The 20822-nt window shown below is 32.9% G+C and overlaps 1 protein-coding gene across 12 annotated transcripts in view; it reads right to left on the bottom strand.

Annotated features, from left to right (window-relative positions):
* Positions 1 to 1746: 1746 nt before the first annotated feature.
* The window catches only part of LOC111050783 (guanine nucleotide-releasing factor 2), a 76976-nt gene continuing 57900 nt past the window's right edge, over positions 1747 to 20822 (bottom strand). For all 12 annotated transcript variants that reach the window (XM_039432542.1, XM_039432548.1, XM_039432550.1 and 9 more), the window contains 3 exons: positions 18811 to 19089; positions 12224 to 12355; positions 1747 to 11446 (listed from right to left, as the gene is read on the bottom strand). In XM_039432542.1, coding sequence (XP_039288476.1) covers positions 11323 to 11446; positions 12224 to 12355; positions 18811 to 19089 — 535 coding nt within the window. In that variant the 3' untranslated portion in view covers positions 1747 to 11322. The remainder of the gene's footprint in view (positions 11447 to 12223; positions 12356 to 18810; positions 19090 to 20822) is intronic.

A 20822-nucleotide genomic window follows, 5' to 3' on the forward strand; every position in this document is an offset into this window, starting at 1 on the left:
ATTCATTTGTATTAGTTTATTAGACATACCGTAGTTATTACATCACAAGTTACAACAAACATGTACATTATTATTTTATTAGCGTTGTTGTGCCGCGCATTCTGCCAATGCCTTATGTATCACGAGCATGACATTCATATATTACAATAGTTAATCATATTCTATTTGCCAAGAAAATATATTTTTTAAATATGTAATAATAAATGTTTATTATTAAGATAAAATATTTTTTCAATTATTAGTTGAATTTCTACATTGTTGATAAACGATGTGGCAACATTGCAATGAGTGAAAGAGATAGCGCCATCTGCTTTGTTGAACGATAGACAAGGATAGCAACACCATTGCAAATCACACACTGCCATTATAACGTGGACCTCACTATGTAGTGTGGTCCACGTTATTATGACAGTATTTGATTAACATTAGTGTCGCTATCTTTGCCTATCATTCGACAAAACAGATAGCACTATCTTTCTATAGCTCCACAACGTTGCCAAATCCGCTTTTAACAATGTAGAAACATAACAATTAAGGCAGACGATCGGCAACGCTGTTCTACCATCTTTATCTACTGCCATTATAATAGTGGACCTCACTACATAGTGAGGTCCACGTTATAATGGCAGTGTGTGATTTGCAATGGTGTTGCTATCCTTGTCTATCGTTCAACAAAGCAGATGGCGCTATCTCTTTCACTCATTGCAATGTTGCCACATCGTTTATCAACAATGTAGAAATTCAACTAATAATTGAAAAATATTTTATCTCAATAATAAACATTTATTATTACATATTTAAAAAATATATTTTCTTGACAAATAGAATATGATTAACTATTGTAATATATGAATGTCATGCTCATGATACATAAGGCATTGGCAGAATGCGCGGCACAACAACGCTAATAAATAATGTCAGATAGTCCAGTCACTATAATTATACAATGGCCCATATGAATAAAACAATTTTGAAATAATAGCGTGAAAAAATGTCATCTCTTTAATAACCTTCAGCATATTCTTATAATATCAATAGCCTTCTTATAATCGTCTACACTCTCATCTTCTTAAATGCCTATTTCCTATTTTGTGATGGCTATCTTTATATCAGGTAGCTATCTTTTGTATTTATTCTTTTGTAGGAATAATGGTGATATATGATGGTTGAATCTAAAAAGTTTTATAGTTTTCAACTATTGGTTGTGATCGTATCTGGTATAATTTTCTCTTCCTCATACGAATTAGTTGAGCCATTGTACTATGAGCAAAAGGTGATAAGCTGCTCTAGACTAGACTTACCTTTTTTGAAGCATTTGCTTCAAAAGTTGAGCAAATGCTCTAGTTTATTCATACAATTTTGAGTATAAGCTTTTACTTCAGAGCAAATGCTCCAACTATTTTTTTGATGAGCATGAGCAAAAGGTTTTGCTCACGTTTATTCATAGAAAATGAAGCAAATGCTCCATATTGATATTTTAGAAGTATAAGCATAATATGCTCAACTTTATTCATATGGCCCATTATCTAGCACAAGGAAATTTTGCATGAAATAATTGGTTCTGGACTTCTCTCATGTATCGAAATAATTCTATTAAAAAAATCAGAAATACAATATAAATTGTAAGCACACCCCATTTTTTTTTGTCTAAGTTATTGACGGGACTAAGAATCAATCAGTCATTATTGTTCACTTTAATATTTATCAGATTGAAGGTTTCCAAGTTTTGAATTGAAAATAAATGCATTGTTTACTATAAACTATATTTTATGTACAATTACACAAATTTACGTCACTGATAACGAAACTAGGAAATATTCAACTTTCACACATAATTGCATTCAATATACAACAGATTACCGGTTTATGCAAGTCATTTAATCATAAAACTGTTGAAGTATATACATAGACACTTGATATTTGATATAGAGACGATATTATTTTTAATCTGGTTCAGTACTAATAATATTAACAATCCTCAGCAGCCAACGACAGATAGCCATTACATCACACCAAGACCCCCCCCCCCCAGCCACAAACAAAAACAAAAGCTAGACAATAATATACAACACGCCAACATATTTGTGCAAAATATAATTGCTATTTTTCACGCATGACACAAATGATGAGATTCATGCTCAGAGATTTCTCACAATAATTCAGTTCTTATGAAAATATCTTCAGCTATATTAAATAGACCTTCAACAACATTCCTGTATAGAAGAGATACCCTGGATGGTACAGAGTCAAACACATATATAAATAGATAACGCAAATAGATAAAATACTGACTTTCTAATCTGGTCCCAAAGCTCAGGTCATTCCATAAGTCAATCCAAGCTTCATTTCCAATATAAAGATCCACAAGAGCAACCACTGTCTATTTTTGAAAGATGCAAAGGGATTAAAGTTCACATATTCCAATAGTTTATAGTTAGTTACCAAGCTTCAGTACCTAGTCATATTTCATACAACATTTTTCACTAACATTATTTATTGCAAGATTCGAGGAGCAGGATCACAGTATCATCTAGTAGGTAGATTTTATATTTTATTCAATGTCTATAAAACTTTATTAATGATAAATTTGATTAAAATTAAACAAATCAATAAGTTCTATAAATTATGAATCTATGAAAGAATATGAGTGAACACAATATAATAGCTGCCAAAAAGAGTTGAAACAATAATTTATATTGAAATATATTTGAATAGATAAATAGATTAATAGATTATTCAGTAATTTTAATCAAATTATGAGTACATATTTGATAGAAAGATGATATCTAGTTTTACAAATAAGTTGAGCACTATTTTGACAGGTGAATTCAGATAAATAATACGAAAATTAATAAGAATGTTTTCTCTAAATTTTTCTATTGGGTATTCTTGTAGTTATCACAATGGTATAGTCACAATCTAACATACACTTTGATTGTTCCACAAACTGATACAGCGATACATTAATACCATCAAACAACAACCGCCTTCAATACTAATAGTAAATTAGGCCTATCATTTATTTTCCATTCATTCTTATAAGTTGCCGTCAAGCGTGGCATTTTCGTACAATCAATTCATGAAAACGATTTACTCATATGGAATCTATTCAAGTTTATTCTATAACTCAATGGGGTGTTCACAGGAACACCTTAATGGGGTGTTCACAGGAACCTGAGAGGCACCGATGATTCTCAAACATGCATGATAAAACATTTTTAAATATGAGAGAAATTAATGTAAAAAGCTAAAATACTGTAATAAATAGAATGTAATTAAATCTTGTAACTAAGATCTTAATTCTTCAAGTTTAATTCCCATCTCGCAACTTACATTAAGATCACTGAATTAACATGAAAATATATTTCTACTGAAATATAAAATTTGAGAAATTAGGTGAACTCGTGGATTACTTGATTAATTGTACAAATTGCATAACTATCATCTTATGGAGTCAGTTTTGAGGTAAATACAACTGCAACTCATACTGCTTTAGAGCTCCGTTTCATAATGTAGAGAATATCATGATACATGAAAACTAGTAAAGCATATTTAATAAAATAGTATATGAGTGTCTTATGTGTAGTCATCTTTTCCTGTACTACAGAAATTCTAATTTAAGGCTGTGCAAAGGTTAAAACACTTTCTACTGGTGATATTTTTCACAGTATTTCGGTTTGTTTACTATCAAGCTATCAAAATGGAAAAGTTCTCTCAGAAAATTTTTCCGTTCATTATTTTTTGAGTTTTGAGCGCATATAAAGTTTTAATTTTTGGGACAGATCATTTCAAATTAGGTAAGAGATAAATTCATGAAACTCCAAGGATAAATTCTTCATGATATAGTTGATTGAATGAAACGAATACTTAAAATTATCAATTTTTGGTAAATTGGATAACTTTCTCAAAAATTTATATTTTCAGTTTTATTCAATCAACAATACGTCGATGAAGAATTTATCCTCAAAATTTCATGGATTCATCGCTTACCGAATTTGAAATGATATGTCCTGAAATTTTAAAATTTAGGCGCTAATATATCCCAAAAAGTAATGATCGATGTTTTCCTGAGAAAATTTTTTTATTGTGAAAGCTTGATAGTATACAACTCGAAAAACCTTGAAAAATATCAGCAGTACAATGTTTTTCCTTTATCATTTGTACAGCCTTGAAGAAGAACTAGTTATAAAATGTAATGTGTATAGGAGCTGATAAATTATTTACACAAAATAACAATACGGTTCGAGAATCAACAGTGCCCTTAACGAGTATTAAATATGTTATACAAACAGCATATGAATACAGGAAAACTGAATTATCATTTTTCAAGATTAATTATCTATTATAAAAACACTGTAAGAAATCAATCAACAGTAATAACTTTCATTTTAACTTTCTAATTTTAAAGCCCTAATTTTTCGTTGCCAATCATTTCATTGTTGCTATTTCATGAAAATTAAAATTATTTTCTATTACATATAAATTTTAGACGTTAGTTAAATTATGGAAGATGAATATGGAAAATATGAGCAACAAAAGAAACAACTCATAATGACAAACAATAAGTATTGAATGAAAAGACTGAGAATTACTCAGACTGATAATTAAGACTGATTATTATTCAATATGAATAATTACCACAATATCAACTTCTCAACTACACAAAAAGTACAATAAGTATCACTAACAAAAATCGACTATATATACCTTATGATATATGCTGGTTCTGAACAGACTAAGCTAAATTTAATACAATTTTTATAGATCATTGACATTTAGATTATAGTTTATAACATTAATAATAGTACATAATAAACTGTAGGACTAATTCGAAAAATAACAAATCTTCTACTAATGTATAAATGAATTTTATATGAGTAGCATCTCCACTCCTACAATTCTGACAAGAAGAAGAGCAATCTATTTATACAAAAATGACTTTTTTCGTGGAGTATACGAGGGTCATTCAATAAGTAACGAGACAAATTACTAACTTTCAAAAACGGCGAAATTTATCTATATGAAACTTACAGGACATGAAGTTGGCAACCTTGTGATGACATCTGATCAGTTGTTCCACCGTATTTTGAAAACATAATCGCAAATTGACTCAGTTAACAATGGCGAGTCCGCTTGAGATTTGCACCATGGAAGAACAACGTGTGCTGTGATCAGTTTTTTAGTCTCTGTCGTTTTGACTCTGGCTCATAGTGATGGATCCATGGTTTCATCACACGTTACAATTCTTCTGAAAAAACATTTCCCTTCAGTCGCATACCGATTTTCCAACTGCTGACTGATTTGAAGCCGGGTTTCTTTGTGAGCGTCCATGAGTTGTCTAGGCACTCATCTCGCACAAGTTTTGTTGTACTGCAGCTTGTTGTGAATAATTTTATGGACATTTCCAACACTTTACTTTTTCACACTTGTGAAAATTCAACAGTGATATGCCTATAGTCCCGAATTAGCTAGTCAATTCGAAATTCTAGAGAGGAAGTCCCAACTTCAACCGGTCGTAAATTGGTAATTTGTCTCGTTACTTATTGAATGACCCTCGTATTATTAGGAAGGAAGAACTTTCCGAATAATGATCATGGACTAAAATTTATGTTATGAATGATTTGAAAATAGAAGAAGTGAATGCACGATACTGGCGGTTTTGCTTAGTGTTCATCTGTAAAACTTCAAGTTTCTTAGTAGAATATCAATAGTTTGATTTGGAGAGAAACTGGAAAACTCAAACTAAATTATTCAGATTATAAATTTAAATAGTGAACAGCCAAGAAACTGTATGAATGCCTAGAGAATTGAATATCATGTTAATATGATAAAAATGCATTAAATTGAAAAATCATGATTCCTAATTTGCAATGAAAATCTCCACCTTGATTTACAATAAATTAAAAAAAAACATTAAAAAGGTGCATATTAAACTCTGATGTTATATCATGAAGAGAACCATAAGCGTACGAGCACCTTATTATGCGTTAGGAAATAAAGCTATCAAAAATATATTTATCAATATTTTTATAGGCTCAATTGAAAAGCACTATGTATTCCAGAAGAAGTTGACCATAATCCAACTTTGAATGCAATACATGGAAGCTCAGTTGAGTTTAACAAAAACAAAAATCCTAAGTACTGCTAGACCTAAAAATTACTAGCGATAAGAGAATTGACATTAATTAATTTAGGATCGTATAACAAATACTGACTAGAGACATAAAGTTATGATTATTTATAAATAATTTAACCCTTATAATACAATAATTATACAACACAATTAAAATTGAACAAAAATAATCACTGGTATTATGGCAGTACTATATTAATAGTAAATACATGAGAATTGTATATTTTGATCAATGGTTCATATAATAAAAAACTATTTCTAAAACTATATGTGACTGAGGATGTTTTTACGAATCTCTCATGTGTAATACTTTATATCATTAAAAAAAACCAATAAAATCGTTCAACTATAAAAGATTTTGAATTGTTTACTGACAATATTCAATATTATTCAAAGCAGTATGGATCAAAGAGAACCATGATTGGTCTTTGATATTTTATTTTTTTACTAGATATTGAATACCGATAACCTAAATGAGTAATAATCTCCATACGATGAATAATAAACATTAACACGTATTTCAACACTCATAAAACTTATAGATGTTGGTAATTTCAGTTTTAAATTATAAAAAATAAATCGTCATGGATTTTGCTAGATTTAAATCAACCATAAAGCGAGGTACAACACATTGTATCACTGTTCAACCACGAACAACAAATTTCCAGGTACAACAATAATTAGTTAACTGTTTTACATTAGTATAAAAATATGTATCTTTAAATATTTGTGGCATATAAATAATACTGGAGTTTATGTAAAATAAACTGAACAAGATGCCATTATATCGGTTGAAATTGATCATTTTTGTGATACAATTTCAAAGTGAATCATTAATTACATGATACCGATATACATTGTGAGTCTGAATTTAACTAGGCCTACATGTTACTGTTTCATTTGAAGTACCTAGTTCAACTTTTCTCTTTGTCACATCAACAAATAAAAAAAGTAATTCAATTCTATCTTAAATAATAAAATTGTTGACTGTTAAAATTGATTTTAACCATCATGACTTGAGTTGTCCAGAAGCATAATTATACTCAGCAGAGCTTAATCAATTACGCCCTCATTAAGGATGAAGTTTCCCTATGGGAAAACATCTCAGCCAAGAAGTTAGTAGACTATTATTAGGAACAAAGGAGAATGCACATTAGTAAATAGCATTGTAATATATACAGCTAAAGGACTTTTTATTTGTACTCAAACTCGGATATTCAATCGGTTGAGTCGGACATGATATCTGTGGCATTCACATAAAAACAACTGGTTGAAACGAAAGCATACTCTATGAATCTTTGATTTGATTACCGGTATAAAATATATTGGATAATTATTTTAATTAAACAACATCACAAATTTTTATCTACCGAAAATCATAATATAAGGAAATCCAAGTGGATCACTCCTAAATAAATAAAAAGTAAAACATGACGCCACATGTATAAATGATGTATTCAAGTATGCAAATTATTATTTACCGATTAAATTTTTAGTATCTTTTAGATTAGAAGAATATCGCTTCAGAGGAACATCAAAAGATATTTTAATAAACAAAATGTGATACGATAAGAGGATTGGTGATATCAATATAATTCACAAACAGTTACTCTCTAAAGAGTCTTTGGTGTTGTCAAGCCACGACGGATCACTAAAAATGTTCACTTGATTCCGTTTCAAAGTGAATATAAACACACCTTATTCAATGCCAATGGTTATGCAAACAGTTCACACCATTCTAAAAGATACTTTCAAAAGTGACTGCAACATCACATTATGCACACACATTTACATGCGGTGAAACCAATATTTGGAAAACATCAGCTAATAAACCTTCAACGACCAGATATGGTGGACAGTCTCAATCGAATTCTCCAGTCAATATTCTTGAAAAATGATATGAAGATTTGACATGGATTTTGGATGACTTCAATATTTATACAGCAAATTCTCTACTAACAATGGAGCTGACTCAGAAAAAATCTAGTACTGTGATATGACTCATTGATAATTGAACCACATGTAATCGATACAATTTATCTATTAATCTACTTATAATACATCTATTGTGATATGGAATTGGAAAATTCCATACAATCTTAACTATAATACTGTTAAGTCAGATATCTAAGAATTACGAACGTTTTTCCTTAATTCATATAATCTGAATCGTTTACCAATTTATACGTTAATTGGTGACAATATTACAGTTCATTTATTTTTAGTTTACAAATATTTCGCTGCACATACATCTTTCTAATACGATAATATTGCGAGCCCGAAAATAAGATGACATTTTTAGTAAATGAACACCAAAAGCCTATCAGCCTTACTTATTCAAACAAAATATAACTCAACAAAAATTCATTGGAAAAAATAGATTTCCAACAATAATAACATATAAAATAAAATTACTAATTTGTAATATCAGGCGAAATGAAATCTCTCACAATGGTTACCATTTAACTACACAAAAACATCCTCATGTTAAGGATGATTAGAGACTAAAGTGTTATAAAGTACATAAATTGTATGTTTCTGTAGGCCTAGTAGCAAATAATGACCATTTGAGCAGTTATAAGCATAATAAATTATAGCCCTATCAGTTCAAATTGAATGATTGATATTATTCGTATATAGGTCTTACAAAAATGAGCATATTAGTATAATATTATATAAAGTTTTAGCATGAACAATTGATTATTTTTTATTTTAGAATGATTCAACGGTTTAACTATATGAGGAGTAAACAATGAAAAAGTACAAAAACCAGGAAATCACTTCAATTTCAATTCAAAATAAACTAACGAGATAAGAGATACTTTTGGGAGGAAATTGGATTAATTCAATTGTACAATACGGTACATGTGATAAATGAATTCATCAGAATATTCTTATTACAAGCTGAACTGGGTAGGTACGACAAATATTACCTGGGTGAATGCTAAGAAATATACAGAGTGTTTCTGAACTCCCTGCCAATATTCTAGGGCATTGTTCCTGGGTAAAAAGTACCTAAATATCATTTTCAAACTGTCTAAAAATCTTTAGTAACTCAAACTGCCATATCTCACTTAATAATATATTTTTTCAATCTTGAAAATTGAGGTGTCAATAAATTTGTAATTAAAGTTACTGAAAAAGTAATTCTAGTACTTTCTGTAAAATTAACGGTATTTTGGTTATTTGAGAAATGTAATTTTGTACGGCCGCCATTTTGTTTCATTAACTTGAGAATTGTCTTAATTTTGTTTTTAGTTCTGTCAAGTTGTCATGAATGTTTGTGCAAAATTTTACTTCCGTATGTTCAGACATTATTAAGAAAAAAAAATAGTAAGTGATAGTAAGTGGCGGCCATGTGAAAATAAAATTCAATGTTTCTTAGCCAGGAATTATGCCCTAGACTAGAATATTAACAGAGAGTTTGGAAATACTATATTAAAATACAAAATTGAATATTTGATATTTGTTCATGAAATATTTATTAATACCTAGTAGTTCATCATAACATTATACGGAAGGGTAATTAATATATCTGTATTCACGGTTAAAGTTCAGTATCATGTACAACAAGGATTATGCTGTTTAAAAGTAGACCTACTCGGATAACTTTCCTATAGCCAAATTAAGATGAATATTTCATTTTGGAATAACTATTTAAAATAGTTGAATTGTGGCGGTAGGTGCAATAAGGGCCTACAGGCCTATAAGCCCTTATTGGGGAGAACTCGGAAATGGATTCTCCATCATTTCTTCTTTATAAATGTGAAGATTTCATTCGAATATATTTTTTCTCGAGGTTGGTATAACTATTATAGCAAACCCATGTTTAAGCCCTTCTTGCAGAGAACAGCTAATTTTCCTTACTTTTGTGGTTTTATTCACTATAACTTAAAATATTACTTATTAAAAGCGTTGCAATTCAGCACAGTAGTATTGTATTATAAAATACAAACCTTGTGGTACACTTTCTGTGTCTAAAACATACTCTCAAGTGTATGAACCTTTCAAATATTTGAAGCAGCTCCCTGAAGAACTTTCTTTGTCTATTGCACCAGCAGTTCCACTTAGAATAGGAAAAATCAAAGATGTCAAAGACCTCTATTCTTATTTGAAACAAGAGACGACAGACGTTTTATGAAGAGTTTTTTCCGGGAAGGGAAACTAACCAAGAAGCTGATGGACAAGTACACAACTTCTCCACTGATTCAGAAGATGAAGAAAATGATGAACCGCTGGCCCTGGATGTTTCTTCACAAGACATTTACATATTATTTTCAAATAGGATAACACTCATATTTGGGGCATCATTTCAACTAATATTTGGCATCAGGTTTCAATATTTCATTGAACTATGAACACTTTTGAAGTTTTATTTTTCATAAAGACATATAGTTTTCAGCTCAATTAACAAGATTATATTGAATAGGAATAAATAAATAATTAAATATATTAAACAGTATTGTAATATTTATTACCTATACGAAATTTACTCATTAGAATAACCCAAGACCTTATTGGAGAGAACAGATTTATAAGCCCTTATTGTATAGAATGTCATAGAGAGTTTTCTCCCCAATAAGGGCTTTCAACATACTCCCATATTATATTAAATTGAAAATGAAGTAACTTGAAATAAAATTTGTTTTTATTGATTTACAATAGAGAACATATTTTCAAAAGAATTGAAGCATTCATACTTCAACAATGTTAACCGAATGTTACAAGATATATGTGTAAAAACATTGGATCTTCATATCTCAGAATGATAGTTTTGAGTTACAGCCCTTATTGCACCTACCGCCTCAATTGACATGAGAAGTCACGAGAAAGGCTAATTTAATGCATTATTCTATCACACATTATTCAGAATCGATTATGAATGAATCACTCGTTTTCACTACTTTGTGAAAAATATACAATTCCACCGATAACTAAATCGCGAATAAAAATAACTGCTCAAATGAATACAATAACACTAAAAATATATAAATTATTCAATAAAGACTCAATTTCTACATCAATTATTTGACATCAGAATTTATCTGTTCCATCAAGTTTCTAAAATTCTTACCAATACATTTACGCAGTAAAAAATCAGTTCACCTTACAATTTATAGAAATATATTCGATGTCTGATGAAGGAGGTATAGATGAATCTACCAACAGAGTGCAGTAGTAGTTTCTGGTCATTTCTTGGTGCCGCGGGGCTTGATACTCTCTGATATCTGCCACATTGCTTCCTCGCACAAACAGTCGTTGAAGTTGTTGAAAAACCCAATTATACGTTCATTTTTTTCGAACTTGTATATCCTGAAATAGATGTAAACATAAAAAACGTAAAATACAGCAACTAATTGATTCATTCAAGAGAATCATCAATTAGAACACACTCACCGTATGGATTAGATTAAATGCATAATGCTGATAAGTATTCAAAATGTCATTAAATGTTTAACAAGTTGAGGGAAATAAGATAGCGCCAGATAAAAATGGATTTCTACATGAGAGTGTAAATGTTTATTCAGTTTGAGTGTTGAGTGTAACTGATTATTCAGTAAAATAATTTCATACAAAATGAATTATAAAAAAACATATTTGTATTAATGTATTCAATAAACAATAATGGTTTTCATTCTTCACTATAAGGAATCTAATATCGGAGAGAACACGTAGAGTAGTATAATAATCACAATACAATACGGGATACACTGGATTTCTGGACATTTGTGATAGCATTGAGGATAATTAATCGTAAGAAGAAACTAGCCTATGTAAATTAATACAGTAAGCTACGTAAGTTAATTGCGATGCAAAAAACAAAATGAAAATTACATTAGCAAGAAGGAAAATATAATAAATAAAAGAATAAAACAATTTTAAACTTGATGAATAATTCTGGTGTTAGAATTTAGAGATTTAAGAAAAAGGTAGTGGAAGAAGAGAGAACAGGGAACTAAAGAAGATGAGAGGAAAGAAATAAAGATCACACATCATTAGAGAGCAAGAAAAAGGCACAAGAAGAGCATAAGAAAGGTTTTTATAAAGTAGAATATTTTCAGGTACAATAATTTTTATTGATTCACTTACCCTTTTTTGAACCGTTTCATATTCTCAACAATATTGAATTGTTGCCATCGTTTTGAAAAGTTGATAACTCCTTCAGTTAGATAATCATTGTTACCTATGTGTACAAACGTCAAGTCTTGTAAAACTAGGCCACTGAAATAGAAAATTAACACAGATGAATTAGCCTATTTAACGCAGTAATGAATTATTGAAATATACATAATTTTATCTAGTTTGAAACCTAGAGCCAATGAATGTCCAGAAAGATAAGAGTTCAATCTGTAACGAATAATAGACACAACAAATTAGAAATAGACTTAAGGTATTTGGGTTGTGATATTACCTACAAATGGAGCAGGACAGTAAAATTGAATGTGAAATTGAACAGATTCCAATCCATATTTGAGACAATAAATCGGACTTTGAAAAACAGAGCCAGGAGAGAGACAAAACTTAAATTCTATAAGGTAATGGCTATTCCAACCTGGAAACCTAAGAAGAAAGAATGGAGCAGGTTACACGCAGCCGAAATGAGATTTTCAAGAGCATTGACAGGATGCACAAGGGAAGATAGGATATATAATGTTGATATAAGAAGCGAACTCAAATTTTCATATGGCAGACGATTGGAGGGGATCAGCAAAACTGGAAAGATATTGATCAAAGGATGGAGAGCGACAGGATTGGCGACAGGCAGTCATGTCGTATAACCCAGTTTGGACAGACGTCGCAAAAGATGGATATGATGGGGAGTTTCAAATCGGAACAGGCAAATTGCCTAACCCTTGTAGGGAGACGACAAATTAAAAAGATTTAGGATCATAATGACTCAAATAAAAATTTAATTCTATTTTAACCATGTATGACGATATTAGGTTAAAATCAATCTTTGATCATCGATTTATCAGCTGCAACAAATTAATAGAAACTGTTAATGATAATAAATATGTTTTTGTTCATATTTATTTTGTAACAAAAACATATTCCTCATCATCTACAGTTTCTATTAATTTTTTACAGCTGATAGATCGATGATCAAATATTGACTTCATCCTAATATCGTCATACATAATATAATAATAATAATTATTATATAATAGTTATATTAATAATTATTTTTATATTACTTCTTTGATTTTGGCACAATCCAATTGTGAATGGTGTCATTTCATCAGCATTCATGTAATCTTCGGTATTTGCAATTGTTTATCTACAGCTGTTCACTACGCCAAAGCTCCCTGCATACTACTACAGGGACAAAAGTGGCATACACTAGACCCGGCCACCTTACAACAACAATACAAAAACGTTTTCTCTATGCAGCGTCTAAGATGCAGGGCCTAAACCCTACCATTCCTCCAGGCTTGGGACCGACATTCAAGAGCTTCTTCCCTAAGATGGTAGTTAGATGTAATACACCCAATTTGCACAAAAAACTATTTTGAATCAAACAAGATTCTTTTACACACTTTTAAAACGCATAAAATGAAGTGAATGTCACCCATTCGACCCATTAAGTGCTACCTAGTTTCTACAGTTCATTTGTGTCTTAATTCATTCATATCATGATTTATCTTTAAAAATAATGATTAATTTCTGAAAATCTGGTGATGGAGCTGTTCCTAGTTTGATGTCCTATTTTTGCACTACATACCACACAATAAGCACTAAGTACTAGAATAAAGACAAGGTAGCATGATGATAGCAAATATGTTAGGTTTTCTCTATGGTACCAGACAATCACTTCACAGTTGATCAAGAATCAGCTGGATAGGAGAGCCTCTGTTCCTCAAGTTCCCCATTCTTATCTTCCCACATTTCTCTCCTCTCTCATCTTCCCACATCTAATGTATTGTAATTCTGTTCTCAACGATATGCAAGTCACTCTGAATGATAAACTATAGCGTTGCCAAAATTATTGTCTATGTTTCGTCTACTCTCTTCAACGCCATGATTTTATCACCCCAGCCCACATTGCTAGTTCAACATTAAAACTTGGCGTGCTACCAATTTTATCCAAATATGTTTGATAGCTTTCACCTATCACCCAAGGAAAGTCATCGGTCAAAGGCTTTTGCGAATAGTCAAGCTTGTTTGAGATATCTTGAAATACGGAAATCCGAACTATTTTGAAAATTATTTCAAATTTGTCTCTGAAGGTAGGAGGATAGATGCTTCACATACTAGAACCGGAGAAAGTACTTTAAGGATACCCAATCATCGAACTACTATTTTCACAAAATCCTTTCGTAGTAGTGCCTGTCGTGCATGGAATGCACTTCCCGTTACTATCAGGTCCATCGAGGGCCGAGCGAGCTTCATCCTGACTTCAAGAAAACATATTTTGGAACAAATGACTGAAACTGTCCAGCCCTAGAACGATAACATGACATTTTTCCTTCACCCATCCCATCAATATAAACCCATTATAGAATCAATTGTATATAAACTCATATTGTTTAGAATATCCACTGCATTACTGCTGAATATTGATTACCCTGATCCACCATTAGTCTACTCCATTTCAATAATTTTATTTTATTTGATTACATAATTACATCACTTTATTAATCACTAGTAGGTAACCCGTGCTTCGCAAGGGTCTATGTTAAAACTGCAAAATGAAAACTTGACGTAATAAAGAATTCGAAATTTGAAAATAGGCCTATTACCATCCTCGGTTAATGAAGAATTTTTATGCACAATTTCAAATCAATCAGTTCAGTAGTTCAGACGTGATGATGTGTCAAACATAATTTTCCTACATCACGTACGTGTATGAGCCAGCTCTTTCCATTATTATAGTAAAGATGATTGATAGATGAATGATTTATCAGTATCTTTGAATGAGAATAACTTTTGAACGGTTTGAGAAATCTGTGCGGTTTTGATGCGACAGATAATCAGTTATTTTTATTCGAATAGGATCCCCAATCATACCTATCATCTAGTGTCCCTTTTAAAAGAAATGCTCAGCTGCTCGTAATGAAATCTTGAAGAACTGAAAATAGGCATAAATAACCATACTCGGTTAATTAAGAATCTATATGCAAAATTTCAAATTAATCAGTTGAGTATATTTCAGACGTGATGATGCGTCAAACATATTTCCCTATTTCCCAGTTCTTTCCTTTATTATAGTATAGAAAACTGAAGAATACATAATACTTGAAAACCTCACAGAATCATATTGATTTTTCCAATACATCAATAAATTTTAGTTTGATTAGGACCCTCCTCAATTTGAATCAGGCAGCCTATTGTTTTCCCAATTCCAAACAAAATACCTAAAATACTCGTTTCACTGGGAATTCGTGTCTGATAGTACATTATTACATTATAACTGAAGGATATAGATTATTACTTATTTTATTGTGATCTATTCATGTTTTTCTTATGAAATTCAATAATAGGCCTACAGCATGAAGACTATGTCCAATTCATTTGTACTGGTGGCAAAATTTTACATTAAATTTTATTAAATTATTTGATAAAATCCAAGTTCAATTGTAATGAAAACAAATTCCTTCAAAAAATAATTGATAATAATACGTTTCGAGGGAAAAAATTAAGAACAAAAAAATTTGGAAGCATCGGGATTCGAACCGAGGAACCATCGCTACGTAAGCTAGCTTTTTTGCGCTACACGGCCGTTCGAAAATGATAGTCTTGTAACAGCATTATAACCTCCTCATAAGAAACACACTTTGGGCTGCAACTATGTAGCCTATGGAACTTCATGTACGGTAGCATAGATGAATTCGAACATTAATTCTGAAAAATCTAGAAGGAAAATTTAAATTTGGGCTTCCAGGTGCACGAGATTGATATTTGTAGAATCTATGTTCAAAATTTGGAGATCTAAATCATTCCCGTTTTTACGGTATGCAATCCACAAGTTGACATGTTTTGATGCGAAGAAACGAACACACGAACAAACGAACACACAAAACCCTACTATCTCTTATTATATAGATATGATTTGTTCTTAAATTTCCATATATATTAAAACTTCTACTTATTACTTTCCTTGCCCTATTACCATAGGTAAGGAAAGTATTGCTTTCCGAAAAAAATTAAGGTAGGCCTACCTTAATAGATATATATATATATATATATATATATATATATATATATATATATATATATATATATGTGTGTGTGTGTGTGTGTACACGATATCTCATCTCCCAATTAACGGTATGACTTGAAATTTGGAACTTAAGGTCCTTACAATATAAGGATCCGACACGAACAATTTCAATCAAATGCAATTCAAGATGGCGGCTAAAATGGCGAAAATGTTGTCAAAAAGGGGTTTTCGTGATTTTCTCGAAAACGGCCCCAACGATTTTGATCAAATTTATACCTAAAATAGTCATTGATAAGCTCTATCAACTGCCACAAGTCTCATATATGTATAAATTCCTGGAGCTCCGCCCCATCTATGCAAAGTTTGATTTTAGATTCCCAATTATCAGGTTTGATATGGCGGAAGGTGTGGCTCGTTCATCAATTGGGCTAGTCAGTCGGGTCGAGCGAGGGGTTTGTTACCACTGTCTGGTAAAAAATGGCTTTTGGTGGCCCTGAAAAGGGCCAAGTTTGTTGCTGGTGGCCCTGAAAAGGGACCAAGATTGGCTAGATGTTTAGTAGTCGTCGACTGGCGCGATACCACGCCGCGCGAGGGTCCCGGGCAGGTCCGTCTGGTGCGAGAGCAGGCCGGCAGGGGCTCAAGTCAATGGTTCGCAGTCTCCACTCTGGTTTACCCGGGCTACGGAGAGGGCTGACCGGGTGATCTACTAGCCAGAGGTCGTGCCGAATCTCCGCCGGGAGGACCTCCTCGACCACTTCCTCGTTTAGAAGGGGCCTTCGGTCAAACCCCGGGCTGGCAGGGTCGTAGGCTTCCGCTGCACACACTCCGATGTCGGTTCGGCACCCAACCCGCGCATCCAGTACCGCGCGCCAGTTGTTAGGCTGGGGCGCTAAGTCTTGGGGCGCAGCTGGCGCGGCGGTGTACAGCCTCAGCCTCTCCTCCACCTGGCGAAGCCGACGTAGGGCCCTCCTCTTCTGGATTCGGCGGCCGGCTCGGTTCCTCCTAGGCATCGGCTGGGTAGTAGACATGGAAGACACCTCAGGTTGCGGTTAGTCTCGCCGTGGTTCCCTCATTGGCCTGCTCGCTGCTCTGCTCCTGGTCTCGGTAGTGGTCTCGGCTGGTGGTCTCTTCTGGCTCTTCAGTGGAAGGCTGCTAGTGAGCAAGTGCTATCGAGGGTAGCTGAGTAGCCCCCTTTTATTCACAGTCCCCGAGTTCACCTGCGCTGCTATTGGCCGGCGGTGCTTGGCCAATAGAAACGCAGGAACGGGTGGCGGCGACTGAGGCGCACCCTGGTGGCGGGTGGGTCAACCACTCATTTGGTTGATGCGTGGCGTGGGGAGCAGAGCAGAGCGGCAGGCTGAAAGGTAGCGAACGCGAGAGAGGTATCAGGTTCAGATACAATATAAACAAAAAAAGTGGAATTGGAATTAACGTTTTGTAGAGAGATACTGGGAAGGATATTTTTAATATTCTTTCCAAAGAATGGACATTGATATGTCCAAACCTCCGCCAATTTACGTAGATGCATTACAATATTATCTTGTTTAGTTATTCCAAATTGCGTTTTTTTCATATCATTGTACAGTTCAATAATTATTTTCTTAGTTTATGTTATGTAAATTCATCTAAAACTTTGCTGTATTGTAAGCTATTGTATTAGTGTATAAGCCAGTATATATTGTAATCTACATAAATAAGGTACTCAATCAAACAATCAATCCTTTCAAAAAGCTCTGTTGATACAGTATCATATATTTGAATGATGCCGTACCACATTCAAAACATAACAATCATAAGATTGGCCAGATAGCCAGAGTTGAATAAGGCGTTGCACCCTTCAGTCTGGGGGTTCTTCATCTGGTCGCGGGTTCGAATCCCGTCGAATCGCTTCGAATAGGCATGGATGTTTGAACATCTTATAATTCACCCTCGCACTTCCCATTAACCACGCACAAGCAAAAAGCTCATGTGACCATCATTCGCAATAAAATATAAAAAATTCAAATAATACCAGTATATTGCCAAATGAAAGCAAAAACCTAACCCCATAATCTATCTTTTATCTTTGAAATATTAATAAGCATAACATTTAGGTGATGCTAATATTTGCTGAGGGTGATGCCCACATGAGCTCTAGGCTTGTGCGTGGGTAATGAGTCGGGTGATAATGAGAGATGAATGGACCTACAGCTTTAGGTGGGTTCCGAATCTCCGGGAAGCGATTTAACAGAGGAGTAATAATATTCAGAGGAGTTGGCTCAAGCGGTCACCCTTCCAACGGGAGTAGCAGGCGCATAATTCTTATTGGCAGTTGATTCACGTCAGTTTGCAAAGGTGTAGCTGATTTGACGAGCTAATACACTCCCTGTGTATCGACCTGCAACATAACTTGATGCCGAGAGATCGACGAACTGAACGGCTCAACTTCCCATCTGTTCCACTTTCTCAATAAATTGACAAAATAGGCACTTGATGAACTGAGACCCTCCCCTCTTAATGTAATGAATGTACTTACATGTAAGGGATACATGGTGGCTGAGTTTCGGCTAGAGCCTGTCTGTAGGCCCTAAAACTGGATGAGCTGTCAATGAGAGCGCAATACTCTTTGAGACCCTCGGTTATCTGTTTCTGCCATTCCAGCCTCCTGATGGGCGCCGAGTCTAGAGCCGACAGCAGAGCCAAGTACGAGTTGAAATTATTGATCTTCCTCAGATGTTTCATTATTTTGATGAACTTCACAACATACCGCTCTCTGTCTTTGGCGTCTTGCTGTTCAAGAATCCTGGACCTTGCCCTATTTTTTATAACACAAATGAAAACAAATGCTCTCTTAAAAGAAGAAAACTTATTTTTGATTTCGAACAAAATGTGGATATTTGGAGAATTTATGTTATTCCAGGCAATGAATCCTCAAAAAAGATATAGAGGAGAAAGTTTGGATGACAATTTTAGTTCTATTCATGGTAGTACGGAGGACGTGAACATATAAAAATTTCTCACCACTACCCACTGAGCTAAGAGGATGAGGGTGGTTCAAAGGTACAATATTTTAGTTTCTCGAATATAATATCTCAAAAACTATGCGTCTTACGGAAATGACTATTCTAAAAAAAATTTAAGCTCACATAATTTCCTACAAAATTCACACCACAATTTTTTCAACATCTTTTATAGTTCTGTTTCAAGATATCCTCTCTTGAAGGTGCGACATTTTTGATAAAAAAAAACAGGAAAGCCTAAATTATTTTAAAAAATTGATGGGAAAATCATGCTGGTTAAATCCTCTTCATGTTGATGTATAATTTCACGATTTCACGCATTTCCCTACGACTGTTACAGCAGCTTTTGTGTTGAGTGTGAAATCTTTAGTTTTGCAAAAAATTCTAATTGACAAAGAAATTTGGAGGAAATGTTTTGAACATAATTTTTTACTTCGTTGAACATACAAAAAGTCCCAATCACTAACCTTTGTGGTTTAGATGAGGGTGGTTTAAAGGAACATTTTTTCAATTCTTGCTTACACGCTTATACAGGGTGATTCTTAATTATGGTAAAATAATTTAATACGTGATAGAAGAGGTAAAAATAAGAAAAAAAGTTCTTATAAACACATATCCATAAACGCTTCATTAGCGAGCTATACAGGGTGAAAGATTTCGCCCGGAATTCAGTTCCTCTGGTGAAATACACCGATGCTGAATTATTTGGGGACTAGTTCTTGGAAAACTTATGCTAGGTTCATATGGAAAAATACACTACATAATTATTCAAATTTAGTTTACACAGCTTACATGATTCTTTTCAGAATTAGATTCTCTAATTTTTATTGCGAAAAATGATTTGTTTACTGGTCATTGAAGAAAGTTATAGGGCATCAAACGTAGAAGTCTGTGTTTTTCTACTTAGATTTTTTGCATATTTCAACTTTTTTCTCAAAAACTACTTACACTACAGCTTCCAGACTAGTTTTATTCAATTTTTAAGATATTTTTCCATATGAATCCAGCATAAGTTTTTCAAAAACTAGTCCCCAAACAATTCAGCATCGGTGTATTTCACCAGAGGAACTGAATTCCGGGCTAAATCTTTCACCCTGTATAGCTCGCTAATGAAGCGTTTATGTATATATGTTTATATGAACTTTTTTTCTTATTTTTACCTCTACTATCACGTATTGAAATATTTTACCATAATTATGAATCACCCTGTATTTTGGAAACAATGCGTTTCCAAGTCAACATTATTTCATATATTTTTGTGCTCTTTCAAGGCTTATAACTCTTCAACAATGCGTCGTAAAAATTAATGTTCATCGTAGGTTTGTAGAGCATAAAATTATCTCCAATTTGATGAATTATTCCACTATTTTATGTTTATTCTAAGTCGAAATAATCTTCATGTAAATGAGTAGGCCTACAAAATTACTATGATTCACGGTTAACATTTTTATTTGATTTTTGCAGTTAAGATTTTTTATCTAAGGCAGTTGAAAACAGAGCTATTTTACAAGATAAATGATGTTGCCAG

Source organism: Nilaparvata lugens, chromosome 7, assembly GCF_014356525.2.
Source record: "Nilaparvata lugens isolate BPH chromosome 7, ASM1435652v1, whole genome shotgun sequence".
Taxonomy (NCBI): domain Eukaryota; kingdom Metazoa; phylum Arthropoda; class Insecta; order Hemiptera; family Delphacidae; genus Nilaparvata; species Nilaparvata lugens.